Here is a 19,560-nt window from a genome sequence, read left to right as displayed (position 1 = left end):
AGCACAGTTTGAACACTCAGCAGTCTATGAGTGGCTGAAGTATGGCTGCTGGGATTGGCCATGACTCCCCTGTTGTTACAGGCTCATACTCTTAAGTTAGGGTTTCAATCTTGTATACCTATTAAGTTAGGTTATGGTTCGTCCACAAGGACTCAAATAGAGAGCAACAGAGTCCTTCTCAGACCATTTTTAGTTTACTTTCACACTATCTAACTATATTTTTGTACCCATTAACCATCCCACTACCCCCACCCCCAGCCCTACTACCCTTCCCAGCCTCTGGTAAGCATCATTCTATCCTCTATCTCCATGAAGAACTTTATTTCTTTTCCTTTTTTTTTTCTTTTAAAGAGACATGTTCTTGCCCTCTTACCCAGGCTGGAGTGAGTGCAGTGGTGCAATTACAGCTCACTGCAGTCTCCAGCTCCTGGGCTCAGGGCATCTTCCTGCTTCACCCTCCCTACTAGCTGGGACTAGGGGCATGCACCACCACGCCCAACTGAAGAACTTTATTTCTTAAAGTTCCTTATTTCTCTCAGATGACAAGAAATCTGGAGATGAGATGTGCTGTAATGGGTAATATTAGTTTAGCTGCTTGATAAGATCACGAAGTATCCCTTCCCTTCTATCTTTTGCCTCCCCATCTTTAGCATGTTGCTTTTTTTTTTTTTTTTTTTTTTTTTTGAGACGGAGTCTGCTCTGTCACCAGCATGTTGCTTTTATCCTCAGGGTTGCAGAAGTTTTCCAGGGGCTCCAGGAACCATTGCTTCATTACCGGCAGGAAGAAGAAGGTGGGGTAAAAGAATGAAGAGTGGGCCGGGCACGGTGGCTCATGCCTGTAATCCTAGCACTTTGGGAGGCCGAGGCGGGTGGATCACGATGTCAAGAGATCAAGACCATCCTGGCTAACACGGTGAAACCCTATGTCTACTAAAAATACAAAAAAATTAGCCCAGCCTGGTAGTGGCACCTGTAGTCCCAGCTGCTCGGGAGGCTGAGGTAGGAGAATGGCGTGAACCCGGGAGGCAGAGGTTGCAGTAAGCCAAGATCATGCCACTGTACTCCAGCCTGGGCGACAGAGCCAGGCTCCGTCTAAAAAAAAAAAGCAAAAAAACCCCCCAAAAAACAAAAAAAAAAAAGAGTGAAGAGTAAAGAGGTTTCTCCTAAGACTTACCCATTTGTTTGGAGAAGAAGAACCCTTCACTGGAACATCTGCTTATATCTTCTTTGTCAGAAATGGGGACATCTTGTCACTCAGATGAATCACTTGCCAATGAGAATAATATTACCTGATGGGATTAGATCAATTTTTTTTTTTTTTGAGATGGAGTCTCACTCTATCACCCAGGCCGGAGTGCAGTGGCATGATCTTGGCTCACTGCAACCTCTGCCTCCTAGGTTGAAGCGATTCTCCCAGCTCAGCCTCCCGAGTAGCTGGGATTACAGGCATGCGCCACCATGCCCAGCTAATTTTTGTAGTTTTAGTAGAGATGGGGTTTCATCATATTGGCCAAGCTGGTCTCGAACTCCTGACCTCAGGTGATCTGCCCATTTTGGCCTCCCAAAGTGCTGGGTTTACAGGCGTGAGCCACTGTGCCCTGCCAGATCAATTGTTATTTGTCCTTTGAGGCTGGGGTCAAAACTCACTTTTCCTAAAATAGGGGGGGATCTCTGCTGCTCCCTGAACCACTTGGGGTTCTGTGGTGAGGCAAGCATGGAGGGTGGGTAGTTAATTGGCAGTATCTGCTGTAATAGCTACCCATTTTTTTGTTGCTTTACCTTTTCCCCTTGCTTAGCAGGATTGGTAATCCTCTTATCATTTATTTTTACCCACTATTAATTTGAAAGTTTTATAATTCTAAGTAGTGATTGCCTCTCTGTTTCTATCAGTCACAATTAAATCGCTGTTTCTTTGCTACTATATTGCTTGTAACATACTTAAAAATAGCAATGTACTCCTATATATATCTGGAGAATTACTGCTGCCATGCGCATATAGAAAAGCCTGAAATTTCAGTAGATTAATATGATGAAGGTTTATTACTTAACTATTTCACGGTTTGATGTGGGTTGGGTATTTCTTCTGTGTAACTTGCTTTCAAACATTGGCTCATGGATCAGGCTGCTTTTTTCCTTGAAATTCCACCATTTATTTCCAGCTGGGTGGACAAGAGTGAAAATGTGGAGAAGGCACACCAGCTGCTAACTGTCTTAGCCTGAAAATGGCACAACGAATCCCTTCCCTGACATTCCGTAGACTAGAATTCAATCACGTGGCCCCACAGAACTGAAGGGAAGCTGAGGAATGTAATCAGTCATCTGTGGGCTGAGGAAGAGACATGGGGTGGTGGACATTGCATTGTCACTGTTCTAAATTGTCATTCTGGCCATCCACACATTTCATTCTTCTCCTGCCTCTAAAATACACTCACCACCTCTTACAGGGGACGCCTTCAGGTCCCAGCCAGTCACTGCATCCAGCTCAAAGTCCACTGTCTCTGGGGTTCTGCACTCGTCTCCATCAGGTCTGAATGTGCTGAGGAGACATCATTTAAACACCTGTCCCCCGTAAGGCACTGTACACAGTATTGGAGCAGGGTCAGAATACCCACTAAGGAAATGCCACCTGGAGAAGTGGAGAACGTGAAAGTCACAGTCTCCAGTCTGTAGCATTTCTGAAGTCCTACAGGTCAGGACCATGAAGTTTCCCTGCCTTGCAATGAAGATAACTCCTTGAGTGAACATTGACTCCAGCCTGGATGAGGCTTTTTGTCTATAATTCCCCTTGGCCTCCTCTGAAGTGAGTGTTGAGGATCACACCCTCTAGACCAGTGAAGCCTTTGAAACCTGCCTGCTGGTCATCAGACTTGGATGCCCAAGGGCCATTTAAGACATGAACAACCAAAGATTTTTTTAATCCAGGCTCAGAAACTTAGATGGCTTCTGTTTGCTTCCATGTCCCAGTAACGGCATCTAAAATTCTTTTCTAGACATATTTCTCAACTTGACGTTCTTCCTTTGCCCCTTCACCTTTGCGCCTCTCAGTTTCACCTGAAGGACATCTTCCTTGAAGCTTTTTCTAAAAATAAGTGTGAGAGATCACACTTTTTTTTTTTTTTTTGAGACAGAGTCTCACTCTGTCGCCCAGGCTGGAGTGCAGTGGTGCAATGAGAGATCACATTCTTAATGTGGCTGTGTCAGTCTGGTTTCTCCGAGGAGTAGAGACAGGATGGGATTAATCATACAAGGTTTTATTAAGGGAAATGTCTGGGAGAGAAAAAGGGCAGGGAACTGGAGGAGGCTGAGGGAATCATTGCAAGCTTGACCTTGAGTGAAGGAGAGGGCAAGGGACGGTGGGTGGAGGTGTTATAGGTGGTTGTGCAGTCCAGGGAAAGCGATCTTTTGGCAAGGAGGTGGGCGTCTCCTGGGAATGAGCCTGGCATCTTCAATAAAAGGCTGAGCAGCCTCTGGGAAGCAGGGCCTTGGGTAAACGCAAGGGCACAGGAGTTGCGGGGCTTAGTCAGTGATGCTCCCTGTGGTTGAAGGTGGACGGAGCACATCCTCATGGTCACCACAAGAACTTCACAGAGCCTGACCTGCAGGTGCTATGTGCCCTTCATCACTTTATTCACTTTAGAATTTTCCTGTGCTCTGTCATGCAAAACCTTTAAAAATTCCATCTCTTGCAATGTGGGTCCTGCTATATGATGAGATGCTTTTTCCAATCCTACAACATCTCAAATTTCTGTATTTGCTCTATTCCCTTTTCATTTCAGCTTGCAAAGCACTCAGTTCTTTCTTGAATTCGTTTCTTTCTCTTAACATCTTGCCAAACACAGTCACTAGCAACCAACACTTATTCCTCACGTTCTATTTTTCAGCCTCCTCCCTTAGAATGAAAAGTTCAGAAAGCATGGCGTCTGCCTTTGAAGTTACAGTGTCTAGCTTTTAAAGTGAATGTTTTGCTGCTGCATAACATGGATCTCTAGCCTGTTAAATATCACTCACCACCCAACTGCTAAGGCAGTAACACAGTTTATATTTCTGTTTCAGCAGCACCCTGCTTCTGGGATACATTTTCATTTTAGTCCTGTAATCAGCGGAATCTGCTGCAATAGGCAAACTGAGAAATCTCAGTGGCTGAATTTAACACATTCTTATTTCTTGCTAGTGTTACAGTCTGTTGTGGGCCAGGAAGACTCAGGGCCCCAGGCTGCCTCATCTCACTCCACCACCTGATTCCTTGTTTCTAGCCAGTGGACGTGAAGGAGAGAGTGCAGAGCGGGCCCACTATCTCCTAACTGCCTTGGCCAGGGAGTGACACAAGTTTCTTCCTCCAGAGAGTGCTGCAATGTCCCTTGATGTTCTTGTAGCAAAGTCCAAAGTTGTACTGCTCACAACACAACAGCCAATAAGTTGAGAGACAAGGTGTGGGGCAAGGAAAGCAACTTTATTTCGGAGACCCAGCAAACCGAGAAGATGGCAACTAGTGTCCTAAAGAACCTCCTAAGCTAATATGAATTTTGGGTTTCTTTTATGTTAAGGGAAGGGGGAAGAGGTAGGGGGTTGAGATGGAAGGGTGAGTAATGACTGTGGACATCTGGGTGGCAGCGAGGGTAAACTTCTTTGTCCTTAATCAGGTCACAATGCTCTTATAAATTTTTAACATGACATTGTTACTTGTATGTACACCCTCTTTGTCTCTTGAGGGCTTCGTTTTGGGGAGGGGCTATTATCATCCATGCTTTAAACTATACACTAAATTCCTCCCATTGTTAGCTCGGCCTATGTGCGGAGGTAAGCAAAAGCAGTTAACCTAAAAGATATCGCTGCCCGGGGCCGGGAGGTTAGGAGTAAATTGGAGCTAGTCATCCTCGGCCTCCTTTTCACTGTACATTCTCTCTGCTGGAGATAGAGAGCTCAGTCTTGGATGCCCACCCCTGCAGGGTGGTGTGGCTCTTGCATTTCTCTCTAGAGGAATAGGGAGTGGGAGATGGTTGTGGACCTGCCAGCAGGCCAGTGTCTTACTGGCATTCTTTTTGTAGATGACAGTGTTCTGTAGTGTGATGTGATGGTTGTGTACCACTCGGCAGCTTAGGTCATTCCTTACTGATTGGAAATCAAACCTGTTTCTTCTTCCTTCTATTGTGAAGCAGCAAGTGACAAGCACATCCAATGGCTCCTAGGGGCAGATGGCGAGGTCTGGGTCTGGATCATGGGAGAAGGCCCTGGTGACAAGCCCTACGAAGCGATCTCTGAGGAGCTGATTGCAGAGAGGGCGCGGCTGCAGGCACAGAGGGAAGCTGAGGAGCTCTGGTGAGGGGTGCTATGGGGTGTTGGGTGGGGCCTGGGCATGGAAGCTATGCTTAGCCCCATACATGGCTAATTCTTGTATTTTTAGTAGAGACAGAGTTTCATCATGTTGGCCAGGCTGGTCTCAAACTCCTGACCTCAGGTGATGCACCCGCCTTGGCCTCCCAAAGTGCTGGGATTACAGGCGTGAGCCACTGCGCCTGGTCTTAATGATGGTATTTTAATTGAGAAATTCTAAAATCATGTAAACAACACTGAAAACTATACAAAATAAAGAACAATTCACACCCACCCCCTAAGGTAACCACAGTGAATGTTTAGTTAATACATGCTTTGTAAATTGTTTTATTCACACCTTGACAAATTGACTTATAGATCCAAAACGCAACTTAAGATTACTATATGGTACAGGTATTTATTATATGATATGAGAAACCCAACTTATTGATCTTATTGATGGACATTTGGATTGTTTACCATTTTTTATATTATAAAAATCCTCTGGCAAGCATCTTTTACATGCATCTTTGTTTTATTATAAATTTATTATTTATTTATCATTTTGTTTTGTTTTTTTGAGACAGGGTCTCACTTTGTTTCCCAGGTTGGAGTGCAGTGTCATGATCAAGGCTCACTGCAACCTTGATCTCCTGGGCTCAGGTGATCCTCCCTCCTCAGCCTCCTGAGTATCTGGGACACAGGTGCATGCCACCAGACATGGCTAATTTTTTAAATTTTTAGTAGAGATGGTGTCTCACTATGTTGCCCAGGCTGGGCTTGAACTGGCTTCAAGCGATCCTCCTGCCACTGCCTCCCAAAATGTTGGGATTACAGGCACGCACCACCATGCCTGACCTACATGCATCCTTGTACACTTGTGTGAGTGTAGAAAATCTAGGAAACGGGGTTTCTAGCATAGTTTTTCTGGCTTCCAGAACAATTGTGCCGATTTACACTCCCATGCTTGAGACTGCCTGTTTCTCCCCGTCTTTGCCAACATTGGATTCTGATAGACCAAGGAAAAATTGCTCATTGTTTTTATTTCAAGTTCTATTGTCATGTGGTCCTTCAGTTTTTCACACAAGCTTATACCTGTGGTGCTCTCTTGGTAGGAGACAGAAGGAGGCAGAGATCACCAAGAAGTTCCGGGATGCTCTGGCCAACGAGAAAGCCCGGATCTTGGCAGAGAAGTGGAAAGTGGAGATGGAAGACCGCAAGGCAGCCAAAGTCTTGGAGGAACGCATCCAGGAGGAATTCAAGGTGGGCCAGTGCATAGGGCCCCTGTGTGCGGCCAACTGATTAGCCCCGAGACCACTGGGACTGGCCTCTGGTTTGGATCAATCCTTGGCCATTTGTTGGTACTGGGTGCTTTATGAGAATAGAAATCTGTCATGTCTGAGCAGGAAGGACATTGACACACCATTTGGGCCAATCCACTTCTTATTTTACAGATGAGGAAACTGAGGGTCAGACAGAAGAGACTTGGCCAAGTTCACAGGTAGTAGTGGTTAGGGATAGAGTCAGGATCAGAACTGGGGACTTTTGCATCCCAAACCACTGGTCCAGAAATGAGGCCTTGTTTGTAATATTCAGGTAATAATAACACTCTTCTGGAAATATTTATGAGGATTCAAGGAGATGATATAGTCACATTTTGTGGTCTAGGATAAGGAGTTATTGGTCTATTGACAGGTGCTGGTTAGAACAAATAGTAGGTTTTCTGGTAACATTGAGCTTTTTTGTTTTTTTTTTTGAGACGGAGTCTCGTTCTGTCGCCCAGGCTGGAGTGCAGTGGCCCTATCTCCGCTTGCAGCACTGCAAGCTCCGCCTACCAGGTTCACGCCATTCTCCCACCTCAGCCTCCCCAGTAGCTGGGACTACAGGCGCCCGCAACCACACCCAGATAATTTTTTGTATTTTTAGTAGAGACGGGGTTTCACCGTGTTAGCCAGGATGGTCTCGATCTCCTGACCTCATGATCCACCCACCTCAGCCTCCCAAAGTGCTCGATTACAGGCGTGAGCCACCACGCCCCGGTCAACATTGAGTTTTTTAATGGAGGTCTAGAGTCATCCTAGGGACATGACCTTATACTGCTAGAAGCCATGGCCAGAGTTTGATGGAGTTGTTACCTGTGTGCAGAGAGTCATGCAGCTGTCAATATACTCATGGCATTTTCCCATTTAAAAAATTTTAAAACTTTGTTTCGCCCCCATACTAATTAGATAGTGAGGACATTGGCCTTTTCTTTTCTTTCTTTCTTTCTTCTTTTTTTTTTTTTTTTGAGACGGAGTCTCGCTTTGTTGCCCGGGCTGGAGTGCAATGGCACAATCTTGGCTCACTGCAACCTCTGCCTCCCAGTTTCAAGCGATTCTTCTGCCTCAGCCTCCCGAGTAACTGGGAGCACAGGCGTGCGCCACCACTCCCAGCTAATTTTTGTATTTTTAGTAGAGACGGGATTTCACCAGGTTGGCCAGGCTGTTCTCGAACTCCTGACCTTGTGATCTGCCTGCCTCGGCCTCCCAAAGTGCTGGGATTACAGGCATGAGCCACCATGCCTGGCCAACGTTGGCCTTTTCAAATCATGTATGTTGCAAATATTTTTATCAGCATTGTTTTTTTCTTAAATTTGGTTTCAGTATTTTCAGATGTACATAGGATTAAACTTTTAATTGGCTAAATCTATCAGTCTAAGTTTTCTTTCATTATTTGCTTCATGCTTAGAAGGATCTGTGACATCACAAGCTTTTAAAAATCTACATTGTTTATATGTCTTTCCTGATTTTATTTCTCTCCAACTAGTTTTCCTTCGCTTTGGAGGGTATTGTAATAGAGGGCTCTTACTTTATTTTCTTCCAAATGGTGAGCCAGTAGTTCCCATATTATTTATTATGTAATCTGTCTTTTCCCTTCTCATTTGACTTGCTGCCTTGATTGGATTCTTACTTTTTACTTACTTGTGGGCCTTTTTGTGGATTTTTCTTCTCTGATTTATTATTCCTGAGCCAGACTTAATTGTTTAATTCTTGTAGCTTTAAAATAAAATTTAACATCTGTTAAGGTAAGAACCCTACCATTACTCTTCATTTCCAAAATGTCCTTCGCTAATCTCACCCATTTTTTTTTTTTTTCTGCCAGGGAAACTTGAATTATTTTGTCATTATCTCCCACCCTCTTAACAACAAAGACCTCGGTGACTTTCATTAGAATTGCATCAATTTATAGCTGTCTTTGTGAAAAATGGACATTTTTACACTACTGAATCATTGAATCTTCTTGTTCAGAAGTATAATATGTTATTCAAAGCTTCTTTTTGTCTTTGCTAATTTTTTTTTTTTTTTTTTGAGACGGAGTCTCGCTCTGTCGCCCAGGCTGGAGTGCAGTGGCGCAATCTCGGCTCACTGCAAGCTCCGCCTCCCGGGTTCACGCCATTCTCCTGCCTCAGCCTCCCGAATAGCTGGGACTACAGGCGCCCGCCCCTGCGCCCGGCTAATTTTTTCTATTTTTAGTAGAGACGGGGTTTCACCATGGTCTCGATCTCCTGACCTTGTGATCCGCCCACCTCGGCCTCCCAAAGTGCTGGGATTACAGGCGTGAGCCACCACGCCCGGCCTGTCTTTGCTAATTTTTCAAAACACCTTTAAAGGTGCTGACCACCTTTTCCCAAACTTTTTCAATAACTTTTATCTATATACCCATATGCTTCTACTTTTTGGACCTTGGTAAAATTTATTTTCTTTAAATGCTATTTTTCTTTGAGATAGGGTCTCACTCTGTTGCCCAAGCTGGAGTGCAGTGGCACAATCTCAGCTCACTGTAACCCCTGTCTGGGCTCAAGTGATCCTCTCACCTCAGCCTCCCAAGTAGCTGGAACTGCAGGCATGCACCACCATCACACTCAACTATTTTTTGTGTTTTTTTGTAGAGACAGGATTTCACCATGTTGCCCAGCTGGTCTTGAACTCCTGAGCTCAAGCCAACCACCTACCTTGGCCTCCCAAAGTGCTGGGATTATAGGTGTGAGCCACCACGCCTAGCTATACATTTCTTTTTTAGTTAAATTTTAGGTTTAATGTTGGTTGTTGCTATTGTGAATGAGATTGTACCCATTATTTTTAAACCTATTGCACTTGCTAGTTATATATTTGGATCCACAGCCTGTGGTTGAGACCCTCAGTGAACCTGAGAGTCTGGCCAGATGGCCTAGTGATCCACCATGAGTGTTATTATTCTCCTTGTTTAATTTTCCCATGAGTTGTAAATTTTTTAGCAGATTTTCCTGAGTTTTTATTATTAATTAATTAATTAATTTGTTTGAGATGGAGTTTCGCTCTTGTCGCCCAGGCTGGAGTGCAGTGGTGCAATCTCGGCTCGCTGCAACCTCTACCTCTCAGGTTCAAGTGATTCTCCTGCCTCAGCCTCTCAAGTAGCTGGGATTGCAGGCACCCACCACCACGCCCAGTTAATTTTTGTATCTTTAGTAGAGATGGGCTTTCACATATTGGTCAGGCTGGTCTTGAACTCCAGACCCCAAATGATCCACCTACGTTGGCCTCCCAAAGTACTGGGATTACAGGCATAAGCCACCGTGCCTGGCCTCTTGTGAGTTTTGTTTTGTTTTGTTTTGTTTTTTGAGACGGAGTCTCGCTCTGTCGCCCAGGCTGGAGTGCAGTGGCCGGATCTCAGCTCACTGCAAGCTCTGCCTCCCGGGTTTATGCCATTCTCTTGCCTCAGCCTCCCGAGTAGCTGGGACTATAGGTGCCCGCCACCTCGCCCGGCTAGTTTTTTGTATTTTTTAGTAGAGACGGGATTTCACCGTGTTAGCCAGGATGGTCTCGATCTCCTGACCTCGTGATCCGCCCATCTCGGCCTCCCAAAGTGCTGGGATTACAGGCTTGAGCCACCGCGCCCGGCCTCTTGTGAGTTTTTTAAATGGAGTATAATGTGGAAAACAGTATTTGGAAACAGTATTTACCCTCCACACATTTTATTTTTTTAAAATTTCAAACATGAAGAAAAGTTGAAAGAAAAAATAAAATGAATACTCACATATTCTCTGTTTAAATTCACCAATATTAACATTTTAACACATTTGCCTTCTCTCTCGGGCAAATGTGGTAAAATGTTAATAATTAGTGAATTTAAATGGAGAATATTTATATACTCACACTCATATACACTTTGTTGTTGCTATTGTTTTACTAAACAATTTTAATGGAAGTCATGGATGATGATACTCTAACCCAGGGGTTGGCAAACTATTTTCTGTAAAGGCCCAGGTAGTAAATATTTTAGGCTTTGGGAGCCAGCTGTCTCTGTCACACAACTACTCAACTCTGCTGTTGTAGCACAATAGCAGCTACCGACAATACAGAAACAAAAGGATGTGGGCTGGGCACGGTGGCTCACACCTGTAATCCCAGCACTTTGGGAGGCTGAAGCGGGTGGATCACTTGAGGTCAGGAGCTGACATGGTGAAACTACTAAAAATACAAAATAGTAAAAATACAAAAATTAGCCAGGCCTGTAATCCCAGCTACTCATGAGGCTGAGGCAGGAGAATCGCTTGAACCCGAGAGGCAGAGGTTGCAGTGAGTGGAGACTGAGCCACTGCACTCCAGCCCTGGGAGCCTTAGTTTGCAGATTCCTGATCAAAACCTAAGAAGTTCAGCATGCATCTCCTATGAAGAAGGACATTTCCCTCCACAGCCACAAAAGTCATTATCACACCTATTGAAATGAACAATAACTCCATGATAGTATTTCAAATCCAACCCACAGTGGAGAGATACTTAGTTTATGTTGCTGGGTTTTGCATATGATTATTTAAGTCTGCTGGGGAAGAAAAGCAATTATTTTTATCTCTTTCCTAACCATGAGAGCACCTGCTCTAATTTCTGGCCTTCCTCTTCCCCAGATGGGGGCTGAGCTCCAAATACTGGAAGAGTGGCTCTGTGGAGCTGGAGTCCTGGGGCTCAGCTCAGGAGGAGATCATGAAGGGATTAAGGTATGCGTGGAGGTTTTCTGCTCAGTGGTCTCCTTGAGAACCTCAGTGACAGAGTGGGTGAGAAATTGTGGGATGTTCTATGCTGGGGCTCACGAAGGATCACTAGGGCCATCTGGCCAGACTCTCAGGTTCACTGAGGGTCTCAACCACAGGCTGTGGATGTTATTGCCAAGGAAGGTTATGACTATTATGTGTTTGTTTTGGTTCAAATATTAATTTGCTAAATGTGAATGTTTAAACTTTATTAGAAATAGTGATCCTGATTTGGTATGTCTTCATTTTGAAGAGCCTCAGAAATGCCTTGGAGAAGCTCATTAGGGCAGTGTTAACAACATTAGAACAAGCACTGTGCAGTTGAATGGTCCAGGTTCATGAGCGGAGGTATTTTCTGTTCGCTCTGGCTGTAAGTGCACTGCCCTTTTGCTGTGTGGAACTCTTCATCACAGGAAATAGTTAAGCCTAGGCTGAAACATGATCTGAAAGGTTTCTGTGGTAGGTTAAATGGGATTTGTGGCAAATTGTTTGCCCCTCCTCCCTTTGAGAGGTGGGATCTAGTCCCCCTCCCCTTTTGGCTGCGCCAGCCTTATGACTAGCTGTGATGTGTAGAATGCAGTAGTAATGACTGATACAACTTTTTTATTTTTTAATCCGAGATGGAGTCTCACTCTGTTGCCCAGGCTGGAGTGCAGTGGCATGATCTTGGCTCACTGAAACCTCTGCCTCCTGGGTTCAAGTGATTCTCCTGCTTCAGCCTCCCAGGTAGCTGTGATTACAGGTGCACACCCACACAACAGCTATTTTTTGTATTTTTAGTAGAGACAGGTTTCACCATGTTAGCCAAGTTGGTCTCAAACTCCTGACCTCAAGTGATCTGCCTGCCTCAGCCTCCCAAAGAGTTGGGATTACAGGCATGAGCCACTGTGCCCGGACTGATATAACTTTTGAGGAAAGACTATAAGAGAGCTGCAGTTTCTACTTTTCCCTCTCTTGTGATGCTCACTTTTGGAAGCTGTCCTATAAGAATCCCTACTACCCTAGACTACATAATGTAGGGAAACCCAAGCTAGCCACGCAGAGAAGAAGAGACTACATGGAGGGGCACTGATGCACCAGACACATGAGCGAAGCCTTGGTTCTGCCAGCCCATTCCAGTGAATGACCCCAACCAAGTAATTGACCTCAACTGATACCACATGGTGCAGAAGAGCCATCCAACCAAGCCCTTCCTGAATTATTAACCTGCAGAATCATACACAAATAAATGGTAGTTGTTTTAGACCACTGAATTTTCTTTTTTTTTGAGACGGAGTTTCACTCTGTCACCCAGGCTGGAGTGCAGTGGTGCAATCTTGGCTCACTGCAAGCTCCACCTCCCGGGTTCATGCCATTCTCCTGCCTCAGCCTCTCAAGTAGCTGGGACTACAGGTGCCCGCCACCATGCCCGGCTAATTTTTTTTTTTTTTTTTTGAGACTGAGTCTTGGTCTGTTGCCCAGGCTGGAGTGCAGTGGTGCCATCTCCGCTCACTGCAGACACTCCGCCTCCCGGGTTCACGCCATTCTCCTGCCTCAGCCTCCTGAGTAGCTGGGACTACAGGCACCTGCCACCATGCCCGGCTAATTTTTTGTATTTTTAGTAGAGATGGGATTTCACCGTGTTAGCCAGGATAGTCTTGATCTCCTGACCTCATGATCTGTCCACCTCAGCCTCCCAAAGTGCTGAGATTACAGGTGTGAGCCACCATGCCCGGCCTTAGACCACTGAATTTTCTGGTAATTTGTTATTCAGCAGTAGACAACCAAAAACAGCTTCACCAAGGGATTTATGCATGGGTTAGAGATTGGCTTAGGTAACCAACCTTCCTTTCCTCCTTCCTTCCTTCCTTTTTTTTTTTTTCCACATAGGGTCCGGCTCTGTCACCCTGGCCAGAGTGCAGTGACGCAATCTCAGCTCACTGCAACCTCCGTCTCTTGGACTCAAGCCATCCTCCCACTTCAGCCTCCCAAGTAGCTGGGACTACAGGCATGCACCACCGTGCCTGGCTAATTTTTGTAATTTCTGTAGCGATGGGGTTTCACCATGTTGCCCAGGCTCATCTGGAATTTCTGAGCTCAAGCAATCCACCCATCTCAACTTCCCAAAGTGAGATTTTTATTGTGTCTTTCAACAGTAAGGTTCTAACATTCTGAGTTTTGCTTGTAGGAATGTACCAACAACCTTCATTTAATACTTTCTTTTTTCCTGAGAATGTAAGGGGAGGCTGTTTGTTGTGGGGGAAGAGGGGAGAAATAAACTACCGGCTCTCAAAAGCTTACAGGGTGCCAGGGGAGAGAGAGACAACTCCATGAGCAACGCTTAGTCCCAACCACCCCCCCGGGGAGTATAATGGAGGGCAAAGAGTAACTTTAGAGGTCTGGGCATGAGCAAGCACAAGAGACAGAAAGGAGAGCTGTAGAATGATGAATGGTCTGCTGGAGGGAGAGAAAAAAATTTCATGATGGATGGAGCCAGACATAAGCCTGGAAAGGAAGTAGGGTGTGGAGCTCTTAACTGCTACATTAAGGGGGTGGACTTTACTCTGTGGGCAAAGCAGTATCTTGATACAGAGAAGGGTGTGGTCAGATCAAGTTTTAGGAGCACAACTGATGGCAATGATGTGATTCAAGTGATGAGTTTTCAGGCAAGGAGACTAGTTAGGAGATTTTTGCAATGGTCAAGGCCAATGAGCGAGGGTCTGGACAAAATCTATGACAATGAGGAAGGAGAGAAGGGGATGGATATAGCAAAATGGTGGTGGTGAAATCAATAGGGCTTGGCATCAATTAGATGTTGGGGTGAGGGAAAGCAAAATGCAAAGGCATCCAAATCCCAGGCTGGGAGATGGGGAGATGGCAGTATCCTCCCACCATGGGGAGCTGGGGAGGGTGTGCAGGTTTGCAGGAAGGAGAAAGTGCTTAGACTGGCTCCACTGAGGGATTTTTACCCCACAGAGAAGGGAGATAGGTGGAGGCTTGAGGAGAGCTGACAGCTTGGGTGAGAAGCTGGGTGATGGAGAGAGATGGGCTGGGCTCAGTTTCGGCAGCTCATGTTGAGGATGTAGGCAGGTTCTGCTAATTCTCCAGGTCATGGAAAAGGTAATAATGACAACTGCATTCGAAAATGGAAAAAAAAAATTCCGGAATTTTTGTATTGGGTTACAGAGGGAACTCTGAAGATGGAGACAGCTGGAAACCAGTTTTTAAAAACCATTCTGCTGTGGCTGGTGCCATTTGAATGTAATTTACGTGCATATAAAAGTGTTCCTTTAGAAAAAAGGAGATCCTGAGGCCAGATAAAATTTGCATTTCTTTCCCCCATGCTTTCTTAACTCCTAAAATTGCTTCTGGACATTTCTCCTCTGTTCAAGACCACAGAACACGGCTCAATAAACATCCTGTGCTCTCCTTACGCCCGGGGTCCTGTGACCTTCCTTCTCTGCTTTTAATCTCCCTCCCTCCTCCCACGCCTACCTCTTCCCGGTTTTACTCTTAAGGAACAGACGTGGTTGATACTGTTCAGTTGTATATATTTTTTTTCCATTTTCTATTCAAGGCCACTCTCTTTTTTTTTTTTTCTCCTTTAAGTTTGGAGTTCATTTTGGCCACTTAATGAACTCCTATACAACTTTAAAATCGATTACTGCTTTATTTCCAATAAGATTAGAAGTGGTGGGAAAATTTTCTACTTCTCAATTTTCTCTTGAAAAGTTTAGACTTTACCAAAACTTCTCTAGGCAAGGCTGACGCCGACAAAACAACATGATGTGGTGTACCCAGTCCCTCCTGGGGATCATCACAAACCCTGTCTTCTCTTTACCTGATTGATAACTCATGCACTTGTCTGGTCAGCATTTATGGAGCACCTGATATCTGCTGTGTCCTGTGCTGTGAGCTGGCAATGGAGGAATGAACAGCATAGGCTTGGTTCTGCCTATGATAACACTGTGGTGTTATTGGGGCCAGACTAACAACAAAATGAGGATGCCTTTATCACCTGAAAAATGATGAGGTTCATAAATTTGGAAAGGGGAGCTTTACTTCTCATAAAGGGTTGCAGCCTGCAGGTGGCTATTCGGAGAGGCTGGGAAGCGCAGCTTCTGGTCAGAAGCTGGTAGCAGGCACTCTGAGGCAGGGAAGAATGAGACAGGAGTTTATGCTGACCAGGTTAGCTGAGTCTACATATTACAATTAGGCCCTATACATCGAAAGGCAAAGCAGAGGGCATGAAGGCCCTCAGGATGCATCCTCTGTAGACTGGCCAGAACCACTCTGTGGTTGGTGGTCTCTTATCAGGAAGGAAGGCTGGTCAGTTGTTGTGTCAAAACCATGAAAAGGGAGGGGCAGCATCAGGCTGTTGGTTGATATCAGTCTTTCAAAAGGGCTGGTTTCTGTTTAATCCTTAGGGAAGAAAGCCTAATGGGTGGTTACAGAGGCAAGTCTGACCTCCTCTCCCATCATGGCTGTGAACTCAGTTTTTAAAGTTTCTCAGGGGTCCCCTTGGCCAAGAAAAGGTCTGTTCAGTTGCTTTAGGGGGCTTAGGATTTTTAAATTTTTTTTCATCTTCCAGAAAAGGTCTTTGTCTTGATGACATTTTCCACAGGACTGTGGCAGACCCTGGCCTCTGTGGGTTCCTGTGGTGTGCTGTTACTGATGGGTTATGAGGAGAAGGGAGATTGAATAAGCTGGACAGCTCAGAGGGCTTTGGGCAGCCAGAGCAAGGCGATTAATTCCCAGGCAGAAGGGGAGTGTTTGCATATCTGGCCTTTTGGCTGCTAAACCTCAGAAAAATGGACTTTTCTTTCAGTGGTATCCGATGGGTCGGAGAATTCTGATAGTTGCAACAACAATGAGAATTTTTAGGCAATTTCAGCTTTGAGCATTATTTTAGCAAGACCACATGTAATGCTGTTTATTTGTAGTTGCAAAATGTTTTCCTTTGTCATCCCCATCCTTGTGAAGAGCTTGCCTTTATCCCAGTAAATGACCAGTCATTTTCCTCTGAGACGGGTGGTTGCTGTAGGCCTCTGGTTCCCTGGGTGGTGTCCTACTCTCCAGGTGAAGAAGAACTGATTGAATGTGGCCCTACCATTTAACTTGCTGCTTCCTGTTAGTCACAGCCAGTTGAAGTAGGACCACTGCATTGTAATCTGAGGTGGCTAAGGGCCACTTATCCGCCATATACCAGTCATACACTTTCCCACTGTATGCCAGTCATTTCCTGGGCTCCTATCTCCTTGTTATGGGCTGAGTTATGTCCCCGCTAAAATCCATATGTTGAAGTCCTAACGCCTGGGACCTCAGAATGTAACTATATTTGGAGATAAGGTATGTACACAGGTAATTAAGTTAAAATGAGATCGAGTGGGTTAGACCCTACTCCAATGTGACTGCTGTCCTTACAAAAAGGGAGATTTGGACACAGACGGGCACACACTCAGAGGGAAGGCTGTGAGTGACACAGCAAGAAGGCAGCCAGCCAGGGAAAAGGTCCTCAGCATGAAGCCAACCCTGCCACAGCTTGACTTTGGATTGTAGCTGCCATGATTGAGGAAATAGAGTTCTGTCGTTTTTAAGCCCCCTCAATCTATGGTGCTTCGTTATGGCGGCCTGAGCAAATGGATACGTTCCTTATCTGCACAAGGCAGTGGCAGCACGCAGTTGACGTCTCTCTGGCTCTGACAGGCCTTGACTGTATTTTCCCTGAGACCTGCTTCTGCCTGGAAGACCCCAGCGGGTCAAGGGTGGGTCCTTTGGTATATTTAATTGGATCAACAAGCAGATAAAAAGAGATAACTATGCATTTTTACTCCGTTATTTTAAAAATGACAAGATTTTTGTTCCTTCTGACATGACATAGACTGGGGACTTTTCTCCAATTCAATGATTAATTTTTTAATGCTAAAAATAGACAAAATTCTGACTTCCTTATGACCTACTCTCTAAGAGCTGGGAATTAAGGGCTAAAGAAGGTAAGTGACTTCTTCTAATGGTTCACCAAAAACTTTTTCATCTGTTTTTTCCAGGCTACCACCTCCCTCCCTCTGGCCAGAAGAAGAGGGAAAGTTGAAAGGGAAACGTTGGGGTGTTGGGGTATCAGGCAGAGTAAAGGCAGCAGGAGGGAAATGGGGAGATTAAGGAGAGGTCTGAACTCTGAATGGTGGGACCTGCAGCCAGGGTTGCCCCTAGGGTGTACAGAGCTGGCAAATATTTCCCTTTGCAGTCTTTGTTTATATTAAAAATCTGAGTCACATAAAATCAGCCTTTTAGCACTATTTTGGTGACCCAATCTCATGTGATCCTGTGCTAAAAATACTGTGCTGGCCAGCAGGATTCATCTATTTGCTAGGCTACCTTCTGGAACCAGGACCCCCACGCTGGGGCCCAGGATGACTTCATAAATAGGAATCCTGGAGTTCTTTGGGACATCTGCTCAATCCCTTGTTAAGGGAGATGATCAGAGAGCACCCTGAAGGAAAGAAACAGGGAGTCAGGCTCATGTAGAATCTATTCTGGGCCTAGGGCACCTTAGCTGGACACCCTGGGGGTCTGACTATTTCTGGCCAGTCCTGAGGGGAGACTTGAGGAGGAAATTTACAGGAAGGTGCTTTAAAGCATGGGTTTCTGTGAAGCATGGGGCTTAGGCCAGGAGCCCTGCTTGCTGCGGGCAGTCCTGCCTGCAGTCTTTTCCCCTCCAATTCCTGGAATGCTGCGGATGATACCACCCAGGAAGGACAGAGGAGAAGACACTGAATAATCTCAGAGAAAGGGCCTCTAGATACTTGCATCTGAGAGTCCTGCAACATGGCTGGTTCCTCCTACGATTGCCCTAGAGCAAAGTCCTCCTCTCAATGAAGCCTGGAGCATGCTCTCTGAGTTTCCTATTCAGATATTTACTTCTCTCTTGAATATGAATAGTCAGGGAACATCAGACAGCTGGGGAAAACCTTTCACATGTATGACAGGCACCAAATCAAACAAACTTAACCACACGCGCACACAGAGGAAACAGACCTAAATCAGAGTACGTGGGAAGAAAAAGCTCTAAAATCCTCAGAGAAATGAGTTACTGCATTCATAAAACAAGTGCAAGATGCAATGAAGAGAAAAGAACAACCTAAGAATAAGAATAAGAGCTTGGAAATTACACATGTGATAGCTGAAATAAAAAACTCAGTAGAAGGTTTGGAAGATAAGGTCAATGAAATCAACCAGGAAGTAGAACAAAAAAGACAGCAGATGGAGCTGGACACAGTGGCTCACGCCTATAATCCCAGCACTTTAGGAGGCTGAGGTGGGCGGATCATCTGAGTTCGGGAGTTTGAGACCAGCCTGGCCAATGTGGTGAAACCCCATCTCCCTAAAAATACAAAAATTAGCCAGGTGTGGTGGCATGTGCCTATAATTCCAGCTACTTGGGAGGTTAAGGCATGAGAATTGCTTGAACCTGGGAGGTGGAGGTTACAGTGAGCCAAAATTGTGCCACTGCACTCCAGCCTGGGTGACAGTGAGACTCCATCTCAAAAAAAGAAGAAGAAGAAGTAAAAAAAAGACAACAGATGGAAAGCAAGAGAGGAAAACGTAAGGCAGTTAGAAGATCAACTCAAGAAGACCATTATTTGACAAATAGGAGCTCTATAAGGAAAAACAAGAAATGAGAAGAGAAGAAATTATCAAAGAAATCCTAAGCAAAGATGAATTAGACTGGAAAGATAAGAAGCTACAGACTGAAAGTACCCCCAAGTGTCCAACACAATCAGTGCAAGAAAATCCACACCAAGGCACATCATATTAAAAAGTTCAGAACATCGGTGTTAAAGAGACCCCAGGGGCTTCCAGAGAGAAAAATAAATGCCTTGTGCAGAAGAATGAGAATCAGAGTGGTAGTTCTGGATGATAGAAGACAAAGAAGTCTTTAAAATTCCGCAGGAAAATTATTTTTAATCAAATTCTGTGCTCAGCTAAATTGGCAGTTACATGTAAATGTGGCATATAGACATTTTCAGACAAGACTCAGAAAGTGTCTCTATGCATTCTTAGCTGAGAAGTGCTAAATGTTGCTGCAAAATGGCGGAGTGTTCAAGAAAGAAGCAGGGGCTCCAACTCAAGGAAGGTTGAGAGGTGTGTCGGTGGTGGGTGGATGGAGAGGAGGCTTAGGTGGTAACCAGTGCAGATGGGAGAAAAAAAGATGGCACCCAGGGTGGCGT

General features: G+C 45.1%; 1 protein-coding gene across 4 annotated transcripts in view; it reads left to right on the top strand.

Annotated features, from left to right (window-relative positions):
• The first annotated feature begins 3,105 nt into the window (after window positions 1-3,105).
• Window positions 3,106-19,560, top strand: part of SH2D4B (SH2 domain containing 4B) — a 79,004-nt gene continuing 62,549 nt past the window's right edge. For all 4 annotated transcript variants that reach the window (XM_077946453.1, XM_077946451.1, XM_077946452.1 and 1 more), the window contains exons 1-2: window positions 3,106-5,316; window positions 6,426-6,573. In XM_077946453.1, coding sequence (XP_077802579.1) covers window positions 5,216-5,316; window positions 6,426-6,573 — 249 coding nt within the window. In that variant the 5' untranslated portion in view covers window positions 3,106-5,215. The remainder of the gene's footprint in view (window positions 5,317-6,425; window positions 6,574-19,560) is intronic.

This window comes from Macaca mulatta, chromosome 9 (assembly GCF_049350105.2).
Source record: "Macaca mulatta isolate MMU2019108-1 chromosome 9, T2T-MMU8v2.0, whole genome shotgun sequence".
Lineage (NCBI taxonomy): Eukaryota > Metazoa > Chordata > Mammalia > Primates > Cercopithecidae > Macaca > Macaca mulatta.
This window is presented reverse-complemented; position numbering and strand designations above follow the sequence as displayed.